This window comes from Papio anubis, chromosome X (genome assembly GCF_008728515.1).
Source record: "Papio anubis isolate 15944 chromosome X, Panubis1.0, whole genome shotgun sequence".
Classification (NCBI taxonomy): Eukaryota; Metazoa; Chordata; class Mammalia; order Primates; family Cercopithecidae; genus Papio; species Papio anubis.
The window spans coordinates 136,074,106-136,097,193 of record NC_044996.1 but is presented as its reverse complement, the minus strand read 5'-3'; the positions used below and the strand labels follow the sequence as shown (position 1 = coordinate 136,097,193).

General features: G+C 45.4%; 1 protein-coding gene across 1 annotated transcript in view; it reads right to left on the bottom strand.

The window, feature by feature from the left end:
• Positions 1-23,088, bottom strand: part of GPR143 (G protein-coupled receptor 143) — a 42,218-nt gene that overhangs the window by 4,140 nt on the left and 14,990 nt on the right. Inside the window, exons 4-8 of the mRNA XM_003917389.4 lie at positions 19,254-19,346; positions 16,740-16,849; positions 14,256-14,364; positions 12,110-12,227; positions 10,227-10,470 (exon numbers count right to left, since the gene is read on the bottom strand). Of these exons, the coding sequence (XP_003917438.1) occupies positions 10,227-10,470; positions 12,110-12,227; positions 14,256-14,364; positions 16,740-16,849; positions 19,254-19,346 (674 nt within the window). The remainder of the gene's footprint in view (positions 1-10,226; positions 10,471-12,109; positions 12,228-14,255; positions 14,365-16,739; positions 16,850-19,253; positions 19,347-23,088) is intronic.

Below are 23,088 nucleotides of genomic sequence, written 5' to 3'. Positions count from 1 at the left end.
AGCAGCCTTGAATTTCCAAGGGTTTTCTCTGCTGGTCTTAAAGGTCTCTGTGAGCAGGGAACATGCTGGCTGAGCAAGTCTCTGAGAAGATAATTCAACTAGGCTGTTGGAAGATGTTGACTAATTCCCAATTGTTGCAAAATCTGTGAAGATCTAACATCCCTGCAGGAAATGCACATCCCAGTGACCTCATGGTACCCGAGGGCCAACCCCCTTCCTCATGGCCCCTTTAATGAGCCTTGCAAGTCCAGGCAGGTTGTTTGTATTCTCTCGGCCCCATGCAGTTCTGAGATTTGGACATACAGCCATGCACCACATAATAACCTTTTGGTCAACAACATTCCACATATATGACAGTGGTCCCATAAGATTATAATACTGCATTTGTACTGTACCTTGTCTATATTTAGCCATGTTTATATATACAAGTATTACTGTGCTACAATTGCCTACAGTATTCAGTGCAGTAACATGCTTTACAGGTTTGTAGCTTAGGAGCAAGAGGCTATACCATCTAGCCCAGGTATGTAGTTGGGTATACCCTCTAGGTTTGTTTAAGTGAACTCTGTGGTGTTCACACAGCAATGAAATTGCCTAACATGCATTTCTCAGAATGTATCTTCATCGTTAAGGGATGCATGACTGTATATTGGATGTACCTTGTGCCCTCAACTGCCTTTCTCAGATCCCCTGAAAACTTTGAAGTCCTAGAACTGAAACCCCAACCAGCGGGCACTGAGCATGAACCATAGAAAACATGACACCTGGCCCAACTCCACTTCAAGGTGTTAAATTTGATCTGGCCAGCTCAACAAAGTCCAAGGCCCTAGGGTATGTTCTCTTCCACACCCTCATAGCAACTACAGTTGATGGAGACACCAGGTGTTACTTTTAGGGAGAGGGGAAGTAACAGCAGACCACTGACAGGAAAGCTGATCTCCTAGAGCCCAAGCTGAGACTTCACGTGAGCTGGGTGGGTTTTGCAGAGGAGTGGAATAATGTCCATTTCTTGGGCAGTGTCTCAGGGTGCTACTTGGAGAATAGGCTGCTGAAAAAATTCTGTGTATGCATGGTGCTAGATAAGGGGCCTTACCATTGGGAGGGGGCTGGTCTAACAGCTTACTATAAATTTTGCAAATTATGGAGGGGAAGAGAAGTCCATGCTAACATGATGGCTTTTCAGAGGCAGTGAAAAGAAGCAGCCTTGAAAGGCAGCCCACTGAGTGCCCCAAAGGCTCCTGTTTGAAGTATGACTCCTCCTGTTCCAGAAAAGGGTCTGTCCCTCACAGGTACTTCTGCCTTTCCTACCTTCCTCCATGTGCCCACATTTATCTCTACAGCTTACTTGTGGAAACAAGCTCCAACTGGTCCAAAGCACCCCACTCTCTCCCACTCACTTGTTGCTGTCAGTATTTGAATGAATCAACAGGGCTCCGTTGAAACTATGAGAAGGTAACAGGCACGCGAAGGGGAAGGGCTGGGGCTTTGGGTGTTTGCTGTCTTGAAAGAAGTGCTTTGAAAGAACACTTATTTATATTTCAAAAGCTTTTTTATTTTTTAAATTCCATATCCCAACAGACTTCTGTTTCAGTGGGTTATTAAAATCCAGGTATACACACAGAAAAGGCTAAATAACATCCAAAGGACAACAGGGAGACAGAAATTGCGAGAAAAACAAGGGACTGTGAGAGAGATAAAAGATTATGAGGGAGGATGATTGTGGGAAATAATGAGAATTCTGGGGAAAATGAGGAATTACAGGAGACAAAGTGAATTTGGGAAAGTGAATTTGGGAAGAGATGGGAGCTATGGGGGAGAATGGAGAACTGTGGAAGAGAATGGGGAACTGTTAGCAATAAGAGGAATTTTGACAATCACAAGGAATTAGGAGACACAAGGAATTGTGTGAGACTTAACGTATTGTGGGAGACGCAAGGAATTATGGAAAATCATAAACAGGAAATAGTGGGGGAATTGAGCGAGAACTGTGGAAAAGAAGGAATTGTGGGAGAGATAGAGAATTGTGGGACAGAACAGAAAGGAGTGGGGAAATTGGAATTCTGGGGAGAATAATTTCCTTTGTGAGACACAAAGGAAATTTGGGTAAAGAGAATTTGTAGGAGAGACAAAATGCGATAGAGAAAGGAGAATCTTAGGCTGGGCGCCGTGGCTCATGCCTGTAATCCCAGCACTTTGGGAGGCCAAGTGGGCAGATCACTTGAGGTCAGGAGTTCAAGACTAGCCTAGCCAAAATGGTGAAACCACATCTCTACGAAAAATACAAAAAAAGTAGCTGGAACTACTAGGGAGCCTGAGGCAGGAGAATTGCTTGAGCCCGAGAGGCAGAGGTTGCAGTGAGCTGAAATCATGCTACTGCACTCCAGCCTGGGCAACAGAGCAAGATTCTGTCTCAAAAACAAAACAAAACAAAAAAAAAAAAGGAAGGAGAATCTCAGAAGAGAAACCATGGAGATGTACAAGAATGATGGAGAAATATGGAGGATAATGGGAAAGTGTGGAAGGGAACAGAATTTGGAGGGAGAGGAAAGAATTATGGGAAAGGACAGAATCATGGGGGAAAAAATGGTGGAAAACCGAGACTTACAAGAGAAAAAGGATTATGGGAAAGACAGGGTATTTTGGAAGAGAAAAGAAAAATGTAGAAAAAATAAGAATTTTAGTGAGAATGAGGCACTGTGAGACAGAAAGGGAATTTGGAGAGAGCCAGGGAAGTGTGAGGAATAAAAAAATCATGGGAGAAAATGGAATTGTAAGAGAGAATAGAAATTTGTGAGAGAGAGCAGAGAACAGAGAATTGTGGGAGGGAATAGGTAATTGTGGGCAATATAAGGAATTGCGGACGAAAGGAATTGTGGAAGGCAAGATATTGCAGAAAAGAGAACTGCGCCAGGCACAAAGGATTAATGGGAAAGACTAGAAAGTTATGGGAAGGTGATGAAATTGTGAGGAAAGGTCAGGAATTGTGAAGGAGAATGTTGAATTTGGGGAGAGAAATTATGGCAGAAAATGAAAAATTATAAAAGAACTGCATGTGAGACAATAGACAGCAGAATTATAGAAAAAGAGATTTGTGAAAGATAATAAAAAATTGTAGGAGAAATAGAGAATCTGTGGCAAAGACAAAGATTGTTGGATAAATGGGGACTGAATGAGAGAAACAGGGAACTGTGGGAGAGACCAGAGAACCATGAGAAAGACAGGGATTGTGAGATGAACAGGGAATTATGGGAGGAAACAGAGGATTGTAGGAACGACCAAGATTGTGGGAGAAATAAGGAATTATGGGAGAGCAGGGAATTGTGTGAAGGACAGGAATTGTGGAGAACAGAGAGTTGTGGGAGAAACAAAGAAGTATGGGAAAACAAGGCATTGTGAGAAAGACAGACTTGTAGGAAACATACAGGACTATAGGTGGGAATACAGAATTGTGGGAAAGAGCTGCAATTGTGGGAAAAGCAGGAAATGGCGGGAGAGAATACTGAATCTTGGGAGAAAAGGAATTATGGTGCAGAATTAGTTGTAGGAGAAATGGAATTACAGGGCAGAGAGAATGTGGTATAGACAGAATACAATTATAAAAGAAAGATTTCTGAAATAGAAGAATGGAGAATTGGTCAGGTGCGGTGACTCACATCTATAATCCCAGCACTTTGGGGGACCGAAGTGGGCAGATCACTTGAGGTCAGGAGTTTGAAACTAGCCTGGCCAACATGGCGAAACCCCATCTCTACTAAAAATACAAAATTAGCCAGGCATGGTGGCGTGCTCCTGTAGTCCCAGCTACTCTGGAGGCTGAGGCACAAGAATCACTTGAGCCCAAGAGGTGGAGGTTGCAGTAAGCTGAGGTCATGCCACTGTACTCACCCTGGGCAACAGAGTGAATGAGACATCATCTCAAAAAAAAAAAAAAAAAAAAAAAAAAAAAGGAAAAATAAGAAAAAAAAAAAAAAAAAAAAAAAAAAAAGAATGGCAAATTCTGAGAGAAAGAAGAGACATGTGGGAAAGAATAAATTGTTAGAGAAATATGGTACAGTGGGAGAAACAGGAAATTGCTGGAGAAAGACAAGGATTGTGGGAGACACAAGGTATTGTGGGAAACACGAGGCATTATGGAAAATTGTGAAGCTGTATTGTGGGAGAAAAAAGCAATCATGGGAAAGATGGGGGTTGTGGGAGACTCAAGGTACCATGGGAGAAACACAGAATTGTGGGAAAGACAAGGCTTGTGGGAGATTCCAGGTATTATGGGAGATTCACGGCATTATGAAAAATTGTAAAAAGGGATTGTGGGAGAAACGAGGAATTGTGGGAAAGATTAGGATTGTGGGGGACTCAAGGTATTGTGAGAAAGAGAACTGTGGGAAAAAAAAAGATTATTGGGAAGAATGGAGAATTATGGGAAAGAGGAGGAATTGAGGGACAGGCCGGAATTGTGGTAGAGAATGGATACTTGTGGGAGAGAACAAATTAGAGTGGAGAATGGAGAACTGTAGGAGAGACAGATTGTGGTAGAAAATAGATTATAGAAGAGGCCTGACGTGGTGGCTCACGCCTGTAATTCCAAAACTTTGGGAGGCCGAGGTGGGCAGATCACAAAGTCAGGAGTTCCAGACCAGCCTGGCCAACATGGTGAAACCCCATCTCTACTAAAAATACAAAAATTAGCTGGGCGTGATGGTAGGTGCCTGTAATCCCAGCTACTCAGGAGGCTGAGGCAGGAGAATCATTTGAACCCAGGAGGCGGAGGTTGTGGTAAGCTGAGATCACGCCATTGCACTCCAGTCTGGGCAACAAGAGCAAAACTCCGTCTCAGAAAAAAAAAAAAAAAAAGAAAGAAAAAGAAAATAGGTTATAGAAGAAAACAGATTTTCAAGAAAAAATAGAATGGAGAATTGTGGGAGAAAACAATTGTTAGGGGAATGTTGTTGTGAGAGAAATAGGGAATTATGAGAGAAAAAAAGAATTGTGAGACAGACAGGTGACTGTGGGAAAGAATGCCAAATTATGGGAGAGCCATGGAACTCTGGGAGAAATACAGAATTGGGGAAAATACAGGGAGATACACGGAATTGTGGGAGAGACAGGGAATTATGAGAGAAACAGAATTGTGGGAGAGTAGGGAGGATTGAGGGTCGAACCAAGAATGGCGGGGTGGGTGTGGTATGGAATTGGGGAGATAAAAGGCATTGTGGGAGAGACAGCTATGCTCCTTTCTGGCCATGTTCCTGGGCTCTGAATGGGCCTCGCCCCACCTGTGTGGGAACATAGCACCTGTGTTCTATCCTAACCACGACCCCTCCACTCCCAAGAAGCCCTAAGCCTCAGCCTCACCGGCCTGGGCTTCTCCCCAGGATGATCCCTAAATCTTGCAAGTTTGTGTACTAGCACACTCGTCTTCCAGGAAAGATCTATACTCTTGCTCCCACCAGAAATGCCCTGCCCTTAGTAGCCACATCCCTCCTGCCAGACTCTGCCCCTTCCCTCTCACCAGGCCCCACCCCAAAACACAGTCCCAGCCAGGCCCTATAAGCTCCACCCAGGCCCCACCCCTCCTGCCAGGCCATGCCCCCCTGGCTCGCTCCCTGGAGGGAAACCAGGAGGTACCAAGGGGCTGGGTCTCCTGAGAGCCAGCGCAGGTCCAGGAGCTGGGTGCCTGCACATCTAGGGAGTCAAAAGCTGTTCAGGTGCACAATCCTCCCCTAATAATGACTCTCTTCAGGATTCTCCCAGATCCAAACACCTCGGCTTGATGAGCAGAGAGTGTTCAGCAACAAGGCACAATGGTGACGGGGTGTGGAACCCAGCTCCATCCAGCAGCTCTCCGCCTTCCTAAGCGGAGACACAGATCCCCTCAATGGAAACTGCTGCCACAATCACAAAACACGATGCATTACGTGTTTTCTCCCACGCCCAGGCACTGGGCTGGTCCTACAAGCAAACTGCAGTGTCTCTCCACTTAAAAACCTTAACTGGCCTTTCACTGGCCACCGGATAAAGCCCAAATGCCTTAGCAGAATCTTTATAAACCCTTCACCACTTCTCCAGCTTCCCGCAAGACCTCCATACCACGCTGAGCCACAGTCGTCCCCAAACAAGACGTAGACTTCCTGTGCTACCTCAACACCGCGTCTTCCTCATCTGAATTTTCTGTCTCCTCTTTGCCCATGCTGTTCTATCATGTAAGACCCGGCCCGCACATCACCTGCTCCAGGAACTCACCAGTGTTCCAAAACCAACGTAGTCCTGCATTGCCTGTGTTCCTTTAACTCTTCACAGGTTTTTAAAAATAAAAAATAGTATTGTGCTTACTTACTTGTGAGTTTCACAAATTACACTTCTCAGGAACACTCACCTATCCCGGCTAAAATGGTGTTGAATATTTGCTTAAGACGAAATTCAGTTAACTTGTGTGAAGTACTTAGTAAGTTCCAGACACCATATCAGATACTTAATAAAGCTCAATGCCAGCCTACTGGTCTTGTAGTGAAACCAAAAGCAGTAGGGTCTGAAGGGTATGATGAACAAGTTGAACTTTATCTCCATGGTCTACATAGGGAGAAGCCCATGGCTAACTTTTTTCTGTATCGGCCATAGTAATGATCAGGTGTAGCCAATAGGAAAGCGGCTCTGGTAAGGGGTTTTCCTTGACTTTATGCACAGAAGTAGTATTTGATGCACACTTAACTTACCCAAATTCACCTCTACTTAGTGAGGGGCTGGGGAGGTATGGCAGGGTGAGTAGGTGAGGATTTACATAGTCCCAGGGATCCTGCTGCCTGCAAGCTGGTAAAGCTCTGGTAGGAAAATCTGAATGACACCTGCGTTTCCCCCGCCACTGGCAGAAGGGAAGCACATTCTGGGGTGACAGATAAGTGGCCCCAGAGACATACCCACCAGGAAAGATTTAGAAGGGATCCTAAAACTGTCCCCAAACAATACAATGGTGATGAGAGCCAAAAGTCAGATGTGGAAATATTAAAAAATGTGAGGTGTCCTAGGCAGCAAATTAATTTTAATTTCTGAATAAAAGCCTTTTTAATTCTTTTTAGATTAATGCATGCAAATTCCTACATAGGGTTACCATACAAAATGGTGATGACTGCATGTTATGGGCAATTTTAAGATATTCGAAGGGTGACTAGATGCAAACTTATGACCCTAACCACCACCTCAGTACCACCACCACTTTATACTTTTTTTTTTAAGAGATGGGGTCTCACTATGTTGCCCAGTCTGGACTCCAACTCCTGGCCTCAAATGATCCTCCTTCCTCAGCCTCCTGAGTAGCTGGGAATACAGGTTCATACTACCAGGCCAGGCCACTTTATACTTTTGCAGACGTTTGTTGTTAATTTTGAAAACTCAGTCTGTGCTTCAAGCTCTGTCCTCAAAAAGCCTGACAGATGTTACCTAACAATATGTCACTTGGAGTTCTAAATCGGCAGCTGCCATTTTTACAGGAATTCTTCCCACAATAAAAAAATACTGATTGTATTTCTCGTTTTTCTCAAAAGGCTTTCCTTTTGTTCTTTCCTTTTCCTCCAATGTTTTCTCCAATTGCTATTTTCATTGATTGTTCTATTATTAGAATAGAATGATTTTTTAAAATATTTTAATTTTCTCCAATAGACTGTGAGATCCTTGAGGGCCAGGTTTACACATCTCCAGTATCTCCACCCCACTCAGCTCCTAGTACACAGCCTGGTAGAGTTTTGGGCAGTCATAAGTCGTTACTAACAGAATTAGAATGGGCCAGGTGCAGTGGCTGAGGCCTATAATCATAGCACTTTGGGAGGCCAAGGTGGGAGGATCATTTACAGGAGTTTAAGACCAACCTGGGCAACATAGGGAGACCCCAACTCTACAAAATAAATTTTTAAAAAACACACACATAAAGCCAAAGAAAATTAGCAGGATATGGTGGCACCTGCCTGTGGTCCTAACTACTCAGGAGGCTGAGGTGGAAAGATTGCTTGAGCCCAGGAGATCAAGGCTGCAGTGAGCCATGTTCGTTCCACTGCACTTCAGCCTGGACAACAGAGTGAGACCCTGTCTCATAAATAAGTAAGTAAATAAATAAATCAAAGAATAGGTGTATCCATACAATGAAATATTATCAATCCATAAAAAGAATGAAGTTCTGACACCTGCTACAACATGGGTGAATCTAGAAAACAGTATCCGAAGTAAAAGAAACCAGACACAACAGGACAAATATTACACAACGCCCTTTCTATGTAAGATCCAGAACAGCAAAACCATAGAGACAGAGGAGAAGAGATGGGAAATGACTCCTTGGGGACACAGGGTTTCTTTCTGCAATGATGAACATGTTCTGACTTACATAGTGGTGACGTGTGCACAACCACTGAAATGTGCCATTTAAAGGGGTGAACTTTGTGGTATGTGAATTATATCTCAAATTTTTTTAAAAGCCAAGGGGCCGGGTGCAGTAGCTCAAGCCTATTATCCCAGCACTTTGGGAGGCTGATGCAGGAGGACCACTTGAGACTAGTCTGGGCAACATAATGGGACCTCATGTCTCCAAAAACTAAAAAATAAAATAAACTAGGCATGGTGGTGTGCACCTGTAGTCCCAGCTACTCAGGAGGCTCGGGTGGGAGGATTGCTTAAGCCCAGGAGGTGGAGGCTGCAGTAAGCCGTGTTCCTTCCACTGTGCTCTAGCCTGGGTAACAGAGGGAGACCCTGTCTCAAAAAACAAAAACAAAAGCAGGGAGCCCTCACAGACAGCAGCCTCCAGGAATGGCTGCCCTGCTTATTTTTCTATTGGATCTTTATTTGCTTTTGCTAAAACCTCTGTGTGAAAACATCCAACCTTCGAGCGGCAGATCTAGGCAACAGCTTGCTGGAGGGAGCGGAGGTAAGGAAATGCTGATGGATTTTGTTTGGTGGTGGTGATTGGGGTGGGGTGCAGGGGACTTTTACCGTTATTTCTAGTGTTTTATTTGACTGTCAAATATCTGCTCGGCCACTTTGAAACACCAGGATGGGAATACAAAGCCAAACAATTCAAGATAATATTTTTGGCTTCATTCCCCAGATGGTATCAGTAACTCTACAGACTAACAGCAGATCCAGCTGGTGGGTTCCTCATGCTTCGTGAACTATTTGTACCAGATGGAAAGTCTGTAAATACATCCTCTCTGTGTGCCTTTTAGCTTCAGCCAGAACCATCTCTTTCTCTTCATGACTCCCAATTTCAACCAGACAATATTGTATCATGGAATCAATTCATCAGTTAGTTCATCACCATATTTTTTGGCCTTCAAAGTAAACCAAGTTTGTCACCTGAAAGTGAACCTTCCTTCAGTGTATTTGTTTGGTTTTGTTTTTGTTTTGTTTTTTTAGACGAGGTTTCACTCTTGTTGCCCCAGCTTGAGTGCAATGGCACGATTTCAGCTCACTGCAACCTCCTCCTCCCAGGTTCAAGTGATTCTCCTGCCTCAGCCTCCCAAGTAGCTGTGATTACAGCGTGTGCCACCACACCGGCTAATTTTGTATTTTTAGTGGAGATGGGGTTTCACCATGTTGGTCAGGCTGGTCTCGAATTTCTGACCTGAGGTGATCCGCCCACTTTGGCCTCTCAAAGTGCTGGGATTACAGGTATGAGCCACCACACCAGGCTATTTTTGTATTTTTAGTAGAGATGGGGTTTCACCATGTTGGTCAAGCTTGTCTCTAACTCCTGACCTCAAGTGATCCACCCGCCTTGGCCTCCCTTCAATGTATTTGAATAGTAGGAATGGAAAAGAAAATGGAACTCCTTAAGCCATTTCCAAACATCTTTCTACATATTATTTTTCTTACTCCAAATTTCAACATTATTTTGGTACACCACATGACCGGATTGTGTGGTATTTGTCTTTGGTTTTGTGTTTGTGTGCATTTAGCTCAGACAACATCTGGAAAAAAATCACATTTTTAGATCCAAGCCTAATTATTCTGAGACACTGGTTGTGAACTGGGGGCCACTGTGGTCCCCCAAGAAACATGTCAATGTCTGGAAAGAGTTTTGGTTGTCACAATTGGGCGAGTGCAACTGGCAGCTAGTGAGTCCACATGAGGGGTGCTGCTAAACACCGCACCATGCACAGGGCAGCGACTGGGACAAAGAATCCTCTAAGGCTTTCCAAGGGGAGCCCTGGGACCCCAAAGTCTACCTGCTGTGGCAAACAAGGCATTACCTTCAGACAGCATGCTCAGAGCTTCATCAGAAGTCTGCCCACCCACTTGAGACACCTTCTTGGAAGCAGGGTTTTCCTGGGGCACCCGGGAGTCCAGCGGGGATGGGTGAGCCCCATCAGCAGCCGAGGTGGTCAGTGATTCCCACTGGATCTCCTTCCTGGGAGACTGAAAACCCAGGCTACATCCTGTCCAGCCATAGAAGGCCAAAGACAAGAGAAATCCCTGGGCTGGATTCAGGATTCCCTGGAGAGAGGACAGAAAGACACATGGCAGTCAGCGCAGTGTGGCAGGAGTCAGAGCCCTGGGCTGTCACAGAGTGACACACTCCCCTCAGGATGCCCACAGGGCTGGGCTCGCTTGGAAGTGACCATGGGTTGGCTGGTGGCTGGTTGACTGGTTGGTGGGTTGGTTTGGGGCAAGATGAAGATTGGCCACAGTAGGTGCTGTACCTTCGAGGGTGCCTGAAAGTAGAGGGGGGTGGGGAGAGGAGAGGGTGGGGAGGAGCTGGAGTAGAGAAGGGAAGAGAGGGGACAGAGGATGAGAGAGAGGAGGGAAGGCAGGAGAAGGAGAAAGTGGGAGGGGAGGGTGGGGGAGGAGAAGAGGGCGGCAGTGGGAGAAGGGGAGAGGGAGCGCTGTAGCACAGGGACTGAACAACCAGCTCCTCCTGCAGCCTGGGGGCCTCTGTTCTCCCCAGTTTGCCACCCTGTGCTGCCAACGGAGCACTTGATGTAATAAAGGTTCCTGCGGCTCAGACGGAGTCTGGGAAACATCCCTCCACTCGTGTGTGCTGAGGACACATAAAGTTCACCAGAGGAACCCAGCCAAGCTCCAAACCACATGCAGTGATGGAAGGGCCAGTGCTGGTTCCATTTGAAAGTCTTTGTGAATGAGCCTTTCCCCATTTCAAAAACAATATAAATATGGATTCTGTGTAGCACAATATGCACCTCCCTGCCAACAACACGTGTGCATTTCTTCTTATAAAGGTGAGAGAATGACAGCACTGGGGCAGCCTGCCCATGGGACTTCTACCCCATCATTCTCTTCATGTATGTCCATCCAATACGTGTATTTTTTTCTATTTCTTTTTTTTTTCATTGTTTCCTCATTGAAAAAAGATAAACATGTTTTTCTTTAGTTGTAATTGGTATAATTGTATATATTTGATTTCCCAGTTAATACCAGAGATTTCATAATCATCATTTTTAACATCTGAGTAATATTCCATCAAGATGAAAGACCATAATTTACTTAACCATTTTTCTTTCTTTCTTTCTTTCTGTCTGTCTGTCTGTCTGTCTTTCTTTTTTTGAAATCTGGGTTGCCTATAATGCTTTACAATTATGAAGGATAATGCTACCAGGAATATATCCATCTGTGTGGCTTTTTCATGGTCTGAAACATTCCTTCAAGATCCACGCTCTGATATTGAGAGACTGCCAGGAGCTTTGATACACTGCGCCAAACTGATTGACCAGAGTTGAAGCATTTAATAAGGATCCCAACAACAAACAAAGCAGCCAGCTAGCACACTAAGGCCAGGAGCCTATTTAACTCATTCTGTATTTAAATACAATATATTGTACTTCTGACTGCTTCTTTTTCTTCTGATTTTTTTTTTCAAACAGAAAATGTTAAATCTAGATAATTAAAAAAAGAGATGGGGTCTCCCTACATTGCCCAGGGTGGTGGCATACACCTGTAGTCCCAGTTACTCAGGAGGCTGAGACGGAGGATTGTTTGAGCCCAGGAGTTTGAGGCTGCAGTGAGCTATGGTCGTGCCACTGCTTTCCAGTCTGGGTGACAGAGTGAGACCTTGTCTCTAAAACAAATACATTAATTAAATAATTCACTAATTAAAATACAATACAGATTGACCTACCATAATAAACCATGTGGTCTTGGCTGCAGTTCTGACAGGTTTCAAAGAACCTCCATTGATATCTGTTTGCATCTCAAGATAGAATAAAAGGCTTTCATTGATGATATTCGACAACCAACTATTAGAAAGAAAATGGCAACAAGTAAAGAGAACATGCAATGAAACTCGTTTTTAAATGCTGGGGAGTCAGAGAAGAATTTCTACCAAGACCTAAAAGTACTAACTCTCGGTACAGACATGGCCACTTCTGCAGTAAGAAACTAAGAGGGGGCCGGGCGCGGGCCCCCTCCTGTAATCCCAGCACATTGGGAGGCTGAAGCAGGAGGATTGCTTGAGCCCAGGAGTCCAACACCAGCCTGGGCAACATAGTGAAACTCGTCCCTACAAAAATAAAAAATAAAATTAACCAGGTGTGGTGGTGCACACCTGTAGTCCCAGCTACTTGGGAGGCTGGGGTGGGAGGATCACTTGAGCCCTGGGAAGATCACTTGAGCTCAGGAAATCAAGCCTGCGGTGAGTTATGAATGTGCCACTGCACTCCAGCCTGGGGGACAAAGTGAGACCCTGTCTCAAAAAGAAAAAGAAAGAAATGAAACTAAGAGGAACCGGCACACTAAGAATTTAATTTAAAAAATAAATTCGTTTTCTCAGTCTAAAGCACAGATCAGCAAATCCTTCCAAGGGTAACACTCAACACCATATCATGGTGTAAGGTTCTAGCACTGTATCAAATAACCCAGAATTCATTCTTTGAAGAACAACATACAGTTTTGATGGAGATCAAAACAATTTTTTCTTGACTTATTTTAGCATTTTTCAATGTTATTTTAGGTGGCTCAGTGAAATATGAAATGTGGAACTGGGTGTATTTTTAGTAGGAGATGATTTATATAGCTCCAAGAAAGGTGTCCAAACAAAGCTCATATCAGATGAATTATTATTACTATTATTTTTTAGAGACAAGGTCTTGCTTTGTCACACAGGCTGGAGAGCAGTGGCATGATCATAGCTCACTGTAACCTCGAACTCCTAGGCTTAAGTGATCCTCTTGCCTCAGCCTCCCAAGTAGCTGGGACTATAGGCATGTGCCACCATTCCTGGCTAATTGTTGTTATTGTTGAGTGGGAGGTCTCACTAAATTGCCCACGATGGTTTTGAACTCCTGACCTCAAGGAATACTCCTGCCTCCAACTACTAAAGCGTGAGCTACCACGACCAGCACAGGTGAATTTTTAACATCACAAGTACTTGCCCTGTCCTGCAAGGTACTGATTCACCACAGTGCAGCATGTTCTGATTCCAGTTTTGTTTGTTTGTTTGTTTGTTTGTTTTTGCATTGGTTACAGGTCTATTTTCAAAGTATCCACCTGAAAGGTTTGGACAGGATACCAGTGGTGGGGAAAAATGAGGAGAGACAAACTGCTCAGGCCGTTCTCCAACCTTCTTGACCAAAGACGTGTCCTTGCCCCTCTGTCAGGTACAGGAATTCTGGTGTCAGGAGTGAGGCAAATGGGTGAGTTTATAAAGCATGACCAGCTGAGTGTGGTGGCTCACGCCTGTAATCCCAACACTTTGGGAGGCCGAGGCAAGTGGATCACTTGAGGTCAGGAGTTTGAGACCAGCCTAGCCAACGTGGTGAAACCTCAACTCTACTAAAAATACAACAATTAGCTGGGTGTGGTGGCATACACCTGTAATCCCAGCTACTCGGGAGGCTGAGGCAGGAGAATCACTTGAACCTGAGAGGTGGAGGTTGCAGTGAGCTGTGATTGCGCCACTGCACTCCAGCCTGGGTGACAGAGAAAGACCTTGTCTCAAAAAAAAAGCATAAACAACCCCTTTGTTTTGGTTAACCCCAGCAATGCACATGGTTGGGACATTTCAAAACTAAATTTGGGTGTTTGTTTTCTAAGGGCTTTATAAATAATTTGAGTAGATTTCAATGTTTTTCCAGAAATTCATGAATTTTGGACTTGCTCCCCTGTCCTCTGTGCCTTTCCTTAAAGGGCACCTAGCACAGTCTCAAAGATTTCCTTCCCAAAGGCTCTTCCCTTTGGAACTTCCAGTCACACATGCAACATGGCAAGTTGTTTCCACAGCCCTTCCCACTGGCAATAAAAATATACATATATAGAAGAAAAGTTACCAAATAATTAAAACCAGCATTATCTTGAAAAATCGGATCTTGATCACGGCTCCCATCCTTCTCTCGTTCTCCGTGTAAATGCCTTGTCTTCCTTTAAGTAAAGAGGCCACTGTGAAGAACAGAAGGAACTATGTGTGGTGTTCATTATTCATGTTTATGGAGTGACAGAGAAGGCAATGGAAGCAGGTGTGAGCCCACAAGCAAGGCTAGAGGGGCAGGAAGCAAAGCAAGTCACTGACATTCATTCCTCACAACTTCCAGGTTGGAGTCCTCATAGACCCTAAGGAATATACATATTTTTAAACTTCTGCTTTGAAATAATTTTAGATTTGCATAAAAGTTGCGAAGATGGCACAGAGAGTCCCTGTATACCCTTTACCCAGATTCTCCTCAATGTAAGCATCTTATGCAACCATGGGGATGTTCTTCACAACTATGAAATTAACACAGATATATTACTATGAACTAAACTCCCAATTTTGGCTGGGTGCAGTGGCTCACACCTGTAATCTCAGCACTTGGGAGGCCAAGGTGGGTGGATCATTTGAGGTCAGGAGTTTGAGACCAGCCTGGCCAACATGGTGAAACTCTATCTTTACTAAAAATACAAAAATTTGCCGGACATGGTGGTGTACGTCTGTAATCCCAGCTATTCGGGAGGCTGGTGCACGAGAATCCCTTGGACTTGGGAGGCAGAGATTGCAGTGAGCCAAGATCATGCCACTGCACTCCAGCCTGGGTGACAGAGCAAGACTCCGTCTCAACATAAATAAATAAATAAATTCCCAATTTTATTTGAATGTTCCTAGTTCAGAAACTATATTTTTAAAGGCTCATTTTCTCTGTTATAAAAATAGAGGTGCAGTGGCTTACACCTGTAATCCTAGAATTTTGGGAGGCTGAGGCAGGTGGATCACCTGAGGTCAGGAGTTTGAGGCCAGCCTGGCCAACATGCTGAAACCCCATCTCTACTAAAAATACAAAAATTAGCTGGGTGTAGTGGCAGGTGCCTATAATCCCAGCTACTCGGAGGCTGAGACAGGAGAATTGCTTGAACCTGGGAGGCAGAGGTTTCAGTGAGCCGAGATCACGCCACTTCATTCCAGCCTGGGCAAAAGAGCGAAACTCCATCTCAAAAAAATAAAAATAAAAATAGTGCACACTTGTTAAAATATTGAAAAAAAATTTGATTCCTTCTTATAGACAAGTTAGAAAATATTTAAAAGTTTAGAGAAGTATGAATGACCCATGGTCCCTCCACCCAGAGATAACCACTGTTAACATCTTAGTATATTTCTTTTCAGTCTTTTTTCTATAAGTCATTTCTATTTATCAGCTAAAATCACTATTTTTGATGAGATTTTGTTTAAAAATGCTATATTTAACACACTATATTTAAATGTAGATATGCACCGGGCGTGGTGGCTCATGCCTGTAATCCCAGCACTTTGGGAGGCCAAGGTGGGTGGATCACCCAAGGCCAGGAGTTCAAGACCAGCCTGGCCAACATGGCAAAACCCCATCTCTACTAAAAATACAAAAAAAATTAGCTGGGCGTGGTGGCACGTGCCCATAGTCCCAGCTACTCGGGAGGCTGAGGCATGAGAATCACTTGAACATGGGTGGCAGAGGTTGCAGTGAGCTGAGATCACGCCACTGCACTCCAGCCTGGGGTGACAGAGCAAGAATCTGTCTCAATAAAAAGAAAAAAAAAAGTGTAGATATGAAGAGAATAGTCCAAAGAATCACAATAATTTTATATTACCAATGATAGAGTACTCTCAACAATGTTTTTAAAAAGTTCAACAATCAACAGGTGATCTTCAAAGGACCTCTCAGTTAAGGCAAATTTCCTTATTCCCATTCTGTCCTTGAGAGATCTCTGGCAGCCTGAGGAGGTGGGAGGCTCACTCCAGGACACACTTCCTTGAGGGGAAAGTAGGGGCTGGACTGCAGGTCTCCAGCCCCAGCCTAGAAGTCTTTCCCAGACATGTTGTCAACGACTTCATTCCTCTTATCCTTTTCTAACCATTGACCTTGACTCATTTCCTGTGCTCCACTTCCTGTTTCCTGCCCATCTGAGAAAAAAATATCAGCCAAGTGCATTATGGGACTGGAGCCGCCTCAGTACATACTCAGCCCCTTCCCCCTCCCCTCTCTTCTTCTGTTCCTCTCGCACCTCCACAGTCGTCCAAGGGTACTCCTGCAGCCAACCCAGGAGAACCCCAATACAGAAGTGAAAAGTCAACTAGTCCTGGCACTGAGCTAACAAACGATGGCACAGAACTTGTGCGGGCAGAGGCCTGCACATTTTCATTTATTGAACCTGCTTACTTTCTGAAGCTGTGATCTGCTGATGTCTCCAGAGGATGACAAATGAGATCAACTGTCCTGGAGAATTCCAGGACATGTGTCACTGTCTGAGCCCGAGGCATGGGGCCGCTCACGGTGGCCGTGTACCCAGAGAGCTTCCCTAGTATTTACCTGCTGTCACTGTCTTTTGGAACAGGATGGGGTTGGCCATGAGAACCAGCAGCAGGGGCAGGTACATGGTGACATAGTGGGGGATGGCATGGTCCAGACCCCGCTCACACCTGAGAGAGGAAAACCAAAGTCATTCTTCTCAAAAGCAAAGCTTTGGCTAAAAGACATCTACTTATCTGGAAGTCAAGATAAGAGGATGAGAATGAAAAGGGAAATGCATAAATCTGCTTCTGACTGCCCAAAGGAAATGTGAGTCATTTCTCATGTCTGGAACAAGCCGTAAATTGCAGGAGAGTAAGGGAGATCAACCATGTTTCTGTCTCAGAAATGGTAGGACCCTTAAGGCATTCCACTGGAGGAAGCTTTTAAAGGTTCCTGCTGGGAAAAGATCGGAAAGAAAAACACCCTGGGATGGGGGATTCCCTGCATTGGGTCTCAAGGAAAAAACGCAATTCAAGTAGAGACAAAGGCACTCCATTAAATAGTTCGGTTTTGAGTACTTACTACCTGGTTTTGGGCAATAACATGAATAAAATCCAGTCCCTGGGCTTGAACAACTCAAAATATGCCAGCTCCATATTTCAGAGGAAATATGTTCTCATGGTTATGGATAACAATAGTTTCAGAGGTTCTTGTCAGAGAAAAGGACAAAGATTTCTACTGAGGCGTCATAGGAGTCACTGGTCACCACGGAATGTGCTGGAGGGCCTCACAAACATATGTTACCAAGGTAACAACTGGCAGCTGTGAAATGCTTAATGTGGGAGAGAAGCAAAATGGCACAGAGGAAGAGGAAACCGAAGGCAAAGAGGAGGGAGGTCTGCTCCAGCTCAACCAAAGAGGGAGGCGGAAAAGGGACTAACCAAACAGCCTCGTGGCCACGAAAGGGGGAATGACAAAAAATAAATTAAACACCCTTAATATTGACAGAGTTGTCAAACCAGAGGGGAAAGTGGCAGAAAATGTGGAAAAAAAAAAATCAGGTAGGAAAAATGCAATACCCGTCTCGTCTTGCCATAGGAAGAATTACTATACCACCTCTCAACACTGCCACCTTCTTTTAGCAGGCGGTTTTATCTTTAGCTAGAGGCGAAAATTCAGTCTGGAAAGGCTTGAAAGGAGAAAGAGAAACAAGAGGAGAAAGAGAAGTGACTCTGATGCAAAGACAGAAATGAAATGACAAATAAGAGAGTGAGACTGTGAGCATGAAGAATGCCAAGTGCCCTGGGTCAGGCGTTGTGAAAATGAAGAGATGATTAAGGATATGATGCTTAAAACGAGCAGCTCCTAAAGACCCTGGGAGCACCTCAGGGTTCCCTGTGCACCCTGCAGCAATGGCACCCTAAAGCTCAGATGCAACTTTGCCAGGAGTCTCTGGGGTCCCACAGGCGAGGGAGAGCCACAGAAACTCCCTTTCCAACTAAGTGCATTCCGTTATAACAGCTGCTGACACTGCATCTGTTCTTTTAAAGTTCCTCAGAAAAGCAGACTGTGTGGATGGATCTACACAGAGCTCCCTGCTTGTATTCATGGTTGACAAGGCAACACCAATTTGGAGACATCCTCACTGAGTAGCTGCAAGAAGCCAGAAAAGAGGGAGATAAATTATCTATACCAATTTTTTTTTCTGTAAATTTTTTTTCTGTAAAGGAACAGATAGTAAATATTTTCAGCTTCATGGGTCACACTGTGGTCTCTGAGGCAACTACTCAACTCTGATGTTGTCGTGCAAAAGCAGTCAGACAGTACATAAAGAAATGAGTGTGACTATATTCCAATAAAACTTTATTTACAAAAACGGAAGAAGGCCGGATTTGTCCTGGGGGCTACACCGTGTTGATCCCTGGTATAAAAATCACAGACAAAGACACTGTCCACTTCTGTTTTCCAGTTTTCCATTGGAAGTTAGAGTATATATCCTTGGAAAGACCTTGGCTTTGCAACTGAGGGTTGCATGGACAGGAATGTAAACTTGAGGAAATGCCTGAGACAGTTTCAGCGGCCACATCTCGCTCTGTGTGGAGGATGGAAGAGAAGTGAGAAAGGGTAGGAAGCAAAGCTAGAGAATAAGCCCTGCCCAGGCATCCTTTTGGCCTCTTCCACATTGTCCCACACTCATTCCTAGAATGTTAAGCTCACCTGCTCATCCAGAGGAAGCTTGAAGACCAAATACTTAAAAGTGGGCATGAGAAAACTGTACCAGTACAGGGGCTGGGGATACACCTTACGTGGAGGGGAATATGCGGAAAGCTTTGCGTGCATGCTTGTGTGCATGGGCGCCTATGCACACAAACGAGAAAGGCAGAGCCAGGGAGAATGACTCCAGGGTCATTCTCCAAGCTATTGTAGTCAGCCCTCTGGGGCTGGGCCGTGAGCATGGCCTCATGTGGCCCTGAGACAACGGCCTAACCTCCAAGGCACCAACTCTGTTGGTCAGGGCTCATGTATTCCCTGCCAGAGAACACACAATGAGCCAAAGATGGGGCTGTCTGGGGCGCTGGAGTCCCAACTTACCTGGACACGGAAGGGTAGTAGAGCATGGCGGCTCCCTCCACACAGAGCAGGGTAGCCAGGCCCCACGCCATGATGTGATACAGCAGGATGGTGCTAGGGGACAAGCACAACAGCAGCCACAGCTCAGTGGGGCACAGAGGCCTGCCTGGAACTGCCAGGCCAGCTCCTGCGCTCTGGAAAGGTCAGGAAAATGTACACAAAGGAAAGCCCCTCGGCAGAGAGTTTCCTTGTGCTGCTGAGGTTGGTTGGTTGTTTTCCATTGAGGTGAAATTCACATCACATAAAATTAACTATTTTAAAGTGAACAATTAAGTGGCATTTAGTACATTCACAGTGCTCTGGAGACATCACCACTGTCTCCTTCCAAAATGTTTTCATCATTCAAAAAGGAGACTCCATATCCATTAATTGGTGATATGGTTAGGCTTTGTGTCCCCACCCGAATCTCATCTTGAATTGTAATCTCCATAATCCCAAGGGATAGAACAGGTTGAACTAATCATTGTTGGATGGAAGTCAATTGGTTAGGTGATTGGAGGATGGAAATGACCAGGTGGAGGTAATTGAATCATGGGGGTGGTTTCCCCCATGCTGTTCTCGTGATAGTGAGTGAGTTCTCACGAGATCTGATGGTTTTATAAGGGGATTTCCCTCCCCTCCACCCAATCGCTCGGCTGCCTTGTGAAGAAGGTGTCCTGCTTCCCCTTGGCCTTCTGCCACGATTGTAAGTTTCCTGAGACCTCCCCAGCCATGCTGAACTGTGAGTTAAACCTCTTTCCTTTATAAATTACTCAGTCTCAGGCAGTTCTTCATAGCAGTGTGAGAACAGACTAATACAAGTGATCACTCCCCTTTGCCCATCCCCCAGCCCCTAGCAACCACTAATCTAGTTTCTGTCTCTGTGGATTTGCATGTTCTGGGTATTTCATGTAAATGGAAATATATGCTATGTGGCCTTTTGCACTTGGCTTCCTTCACTCAGCATAATGCTTTCCAGGTTCACTGATGTGGCATGGATCAGTTCTTCATTCCTTTGTTTCTTTTAATATTTTGTTGAGGCAGTATCTCACTAAGTTGCCCGAGCTAGTCTTGAACTCCTGACCTCAAGCAATCCTCCCACCTTAGCCTCCCAAATTGCTGAGATTATAGGCATGAGCCACTGTGCCCCTTTCTTTCCTCCTTTTGTTGGGGTTGGGGCCGGGGTCAGGGTCTTGCTCTGTCATCCAGACTGGAGTGCAGTGGTGCAATCTCGGCTCACTGCAACTGTCCCCTGAGCTCAAGCAATCCTCCCACCTCAGCCTTCTGAGTAGCTGGGACCACAGGCACACACCATCATGCCCAGCTATTTCTTTGTATTTTTTGTGGGGATGAGGTTACGCCATGTTGCCAGGCTGCTCTTGAACTCCTCAGCTCAAGTGATCCCCCCGCCTCAGCCTCCCAAAGTGCTGGGATTACAGGCGTGAGCCACCGCAGCAGCCCTTTCTTCCCTTTTTCTGACTGAAAACCATTCCATTGTATACATGGGCCAAGATTCACCCATCAATGGACATTTAGGTTGTTTTCACTGTGAGTAGTGCTGCTATGAACACGTGTTATGTAACAGTATTTGTTTGAGTTTCTGTTTTGTTTTGAGAGAGTCTCACTCTGTGGCCCAGGCTGGAGTGCAGTGGTGCAATCATAGTTCACTGCAGCCTCCAATTCCTAGGCATAAGCAATCCTCCCACCTCAGCCTCCCAAGTAGCTGGGACCACAGGCATGCACCACCATGCCCAGCTTATTTTTGATTTTTTGTAGACATTTTTTTTTTGTAGCGATTAGAGATTTTTTTGTGTTGCCCAGGCTGCTCTCAAACTCCTGGCCTCAAGCGATCCTGCCACCTTGGCCTCCCAAAGTGCTGGGATTACAGGCATGAGCCACTGCACCTGACTGGGTTCCTGTTTTCAGTTCTTTGGGGTGTATACGTAGGAGTGGAATTGCTGGGTCAGATTTTTTTTTTTTTCAAGATGGAGTCTTGCTCTGTCACCCAGGCTGGAGTGCAGTTGTTGCAATCTCTGCTCACTGTAACCTCCACCTCCCGGGTTCAAGCAATTCTCCTGCCTTAGCCTCCTGAGTAGTTGGGACTACAGGCGCCCACCACTAACCCTGCTAATTTTTGTATTTTTAGTAGAGACAGGGTTTCACCATGTTGGCCAGGCTGGTCTTAAACTCCTGACCTCAAGTGTTTCACCTGCCTTGGCTTCCCAAAGTACTGGGATTGCAGGTGTGAGCTGCCGCACCGGCCATACATTTCTGCTGTTTATAAGCTGTCGCCAGTCTGTGGTGTTTGTTATAGCAACCTAGACAAACTAAGACTGCACCTCACGGGCACAGCACTCGCCAGGTGCTCCTCCCAGCCTCCCCACTTACTCCTCTTACAGCCTCATCCCAGGAAGATGCTCTGAGGCTCAATAGGTCTGAACCGAATGCAAACACCTGGCACATTAACTAGCTGCATCACCTCCGCCAGACCCACTTCTCAGAGCCATGAGTTGCTCCTTTCGGCTGGGTGAACATGGAAACCCCCTGCGGCCTTCCTGTGCCAGTACGCTAAGGGCCAGGTGGATGTCAGGCCCGGCTGCTTTCTGCTACTTACGCTGCCCTCCAGGGCAGGCTGGCTGTCCCCGCCCACCTCCACTTTCCCACAGGGCTGGGCCTGCCCTGGATGCCCAGCTGTCTTCACTTTGAGGACAGTCAGGAGGACCCAGCAGTGGGATTTACCAGCATCCTGTGCTCGGGGAGGTGGAGACATGTACTGGACCATCAGCACTGTTACTCTGGGATTTCCCTTCCAGTGCACATTCTCTACAGAAGAGGGGCCGGTGATAGGAAACACTTCCCACACCCTTAACCTACAAGATGGCTGTCAGCACGTGCAAAGGTGACATCAAGTTGAAATGAATGTACTGATGCGTGCTACTCCATGGGTGAACTTCAGAAGCAATGCTGAGTGAAAAGCCAGACACAAAGGGTGCACACATTGTGTGATTCTGCAGACATGGTGGGGGCTGCTAATGGGTGCAGGGTTTCTTTTTGGGATAGTAGAAATGTTCTGGAACTAGTAGTAGTGGGGCTAACTGATATATAACCTTGCAGATGGCACTAAAAGCCACTGAACTTCACACCTTTAAAAGGCGAATATTACAGTATTTAAGTTACATCTCAATTAAAAGAATCAGAGTTGTATCAGCGCAGTATGTCTCACTCAGTGTACATTGGCTGAATGTTTATTGAGCAAAGATCATGCCTTTTCTAGGCACAGGAAACAGTCCCTGCCTGCATGGGGGTGACCATCTTGAGAGGATAACATAGAAGAATCAGTGTAACGTCCCAGCCTGTGCCCCTGCTGGGGGCCAGCCCCACAGGCCATAGCTGGATGGAGAAGATTTTACATGAAGTCAGGCTCGTAATCGTGATTAATCTAAGAGATGAGACTATGTTTGTGGTGGTTGTTGTTTTAAGAGACAGGGTTTCCCCCTGTCACCCATACTGGCATGTAATGGCACAGTGATAGCTCACAGTAACTTCAAACTCCTGAGCTCAAGCCTGCCTCAGCCTCCCAAGTAGCTAGAACTACAAGCACTCACCACCACACCCAGCTAACTTTTTTATTTTTAGTAGAGATGGAGTCTTGCTATGTTGCCAGGCTGGTCTCAAACTCCTGGGCTCAAGCAATCCTCCCATCTCAGCCTCCCAAAGTGCTAGGATTATAGGCATGAGCCAACATGCCTGGCAGAGACTATGTTTATAAGTTAAAGTGGACAAACACTTGTGATAACCCAAATACATTTCCCTGAAG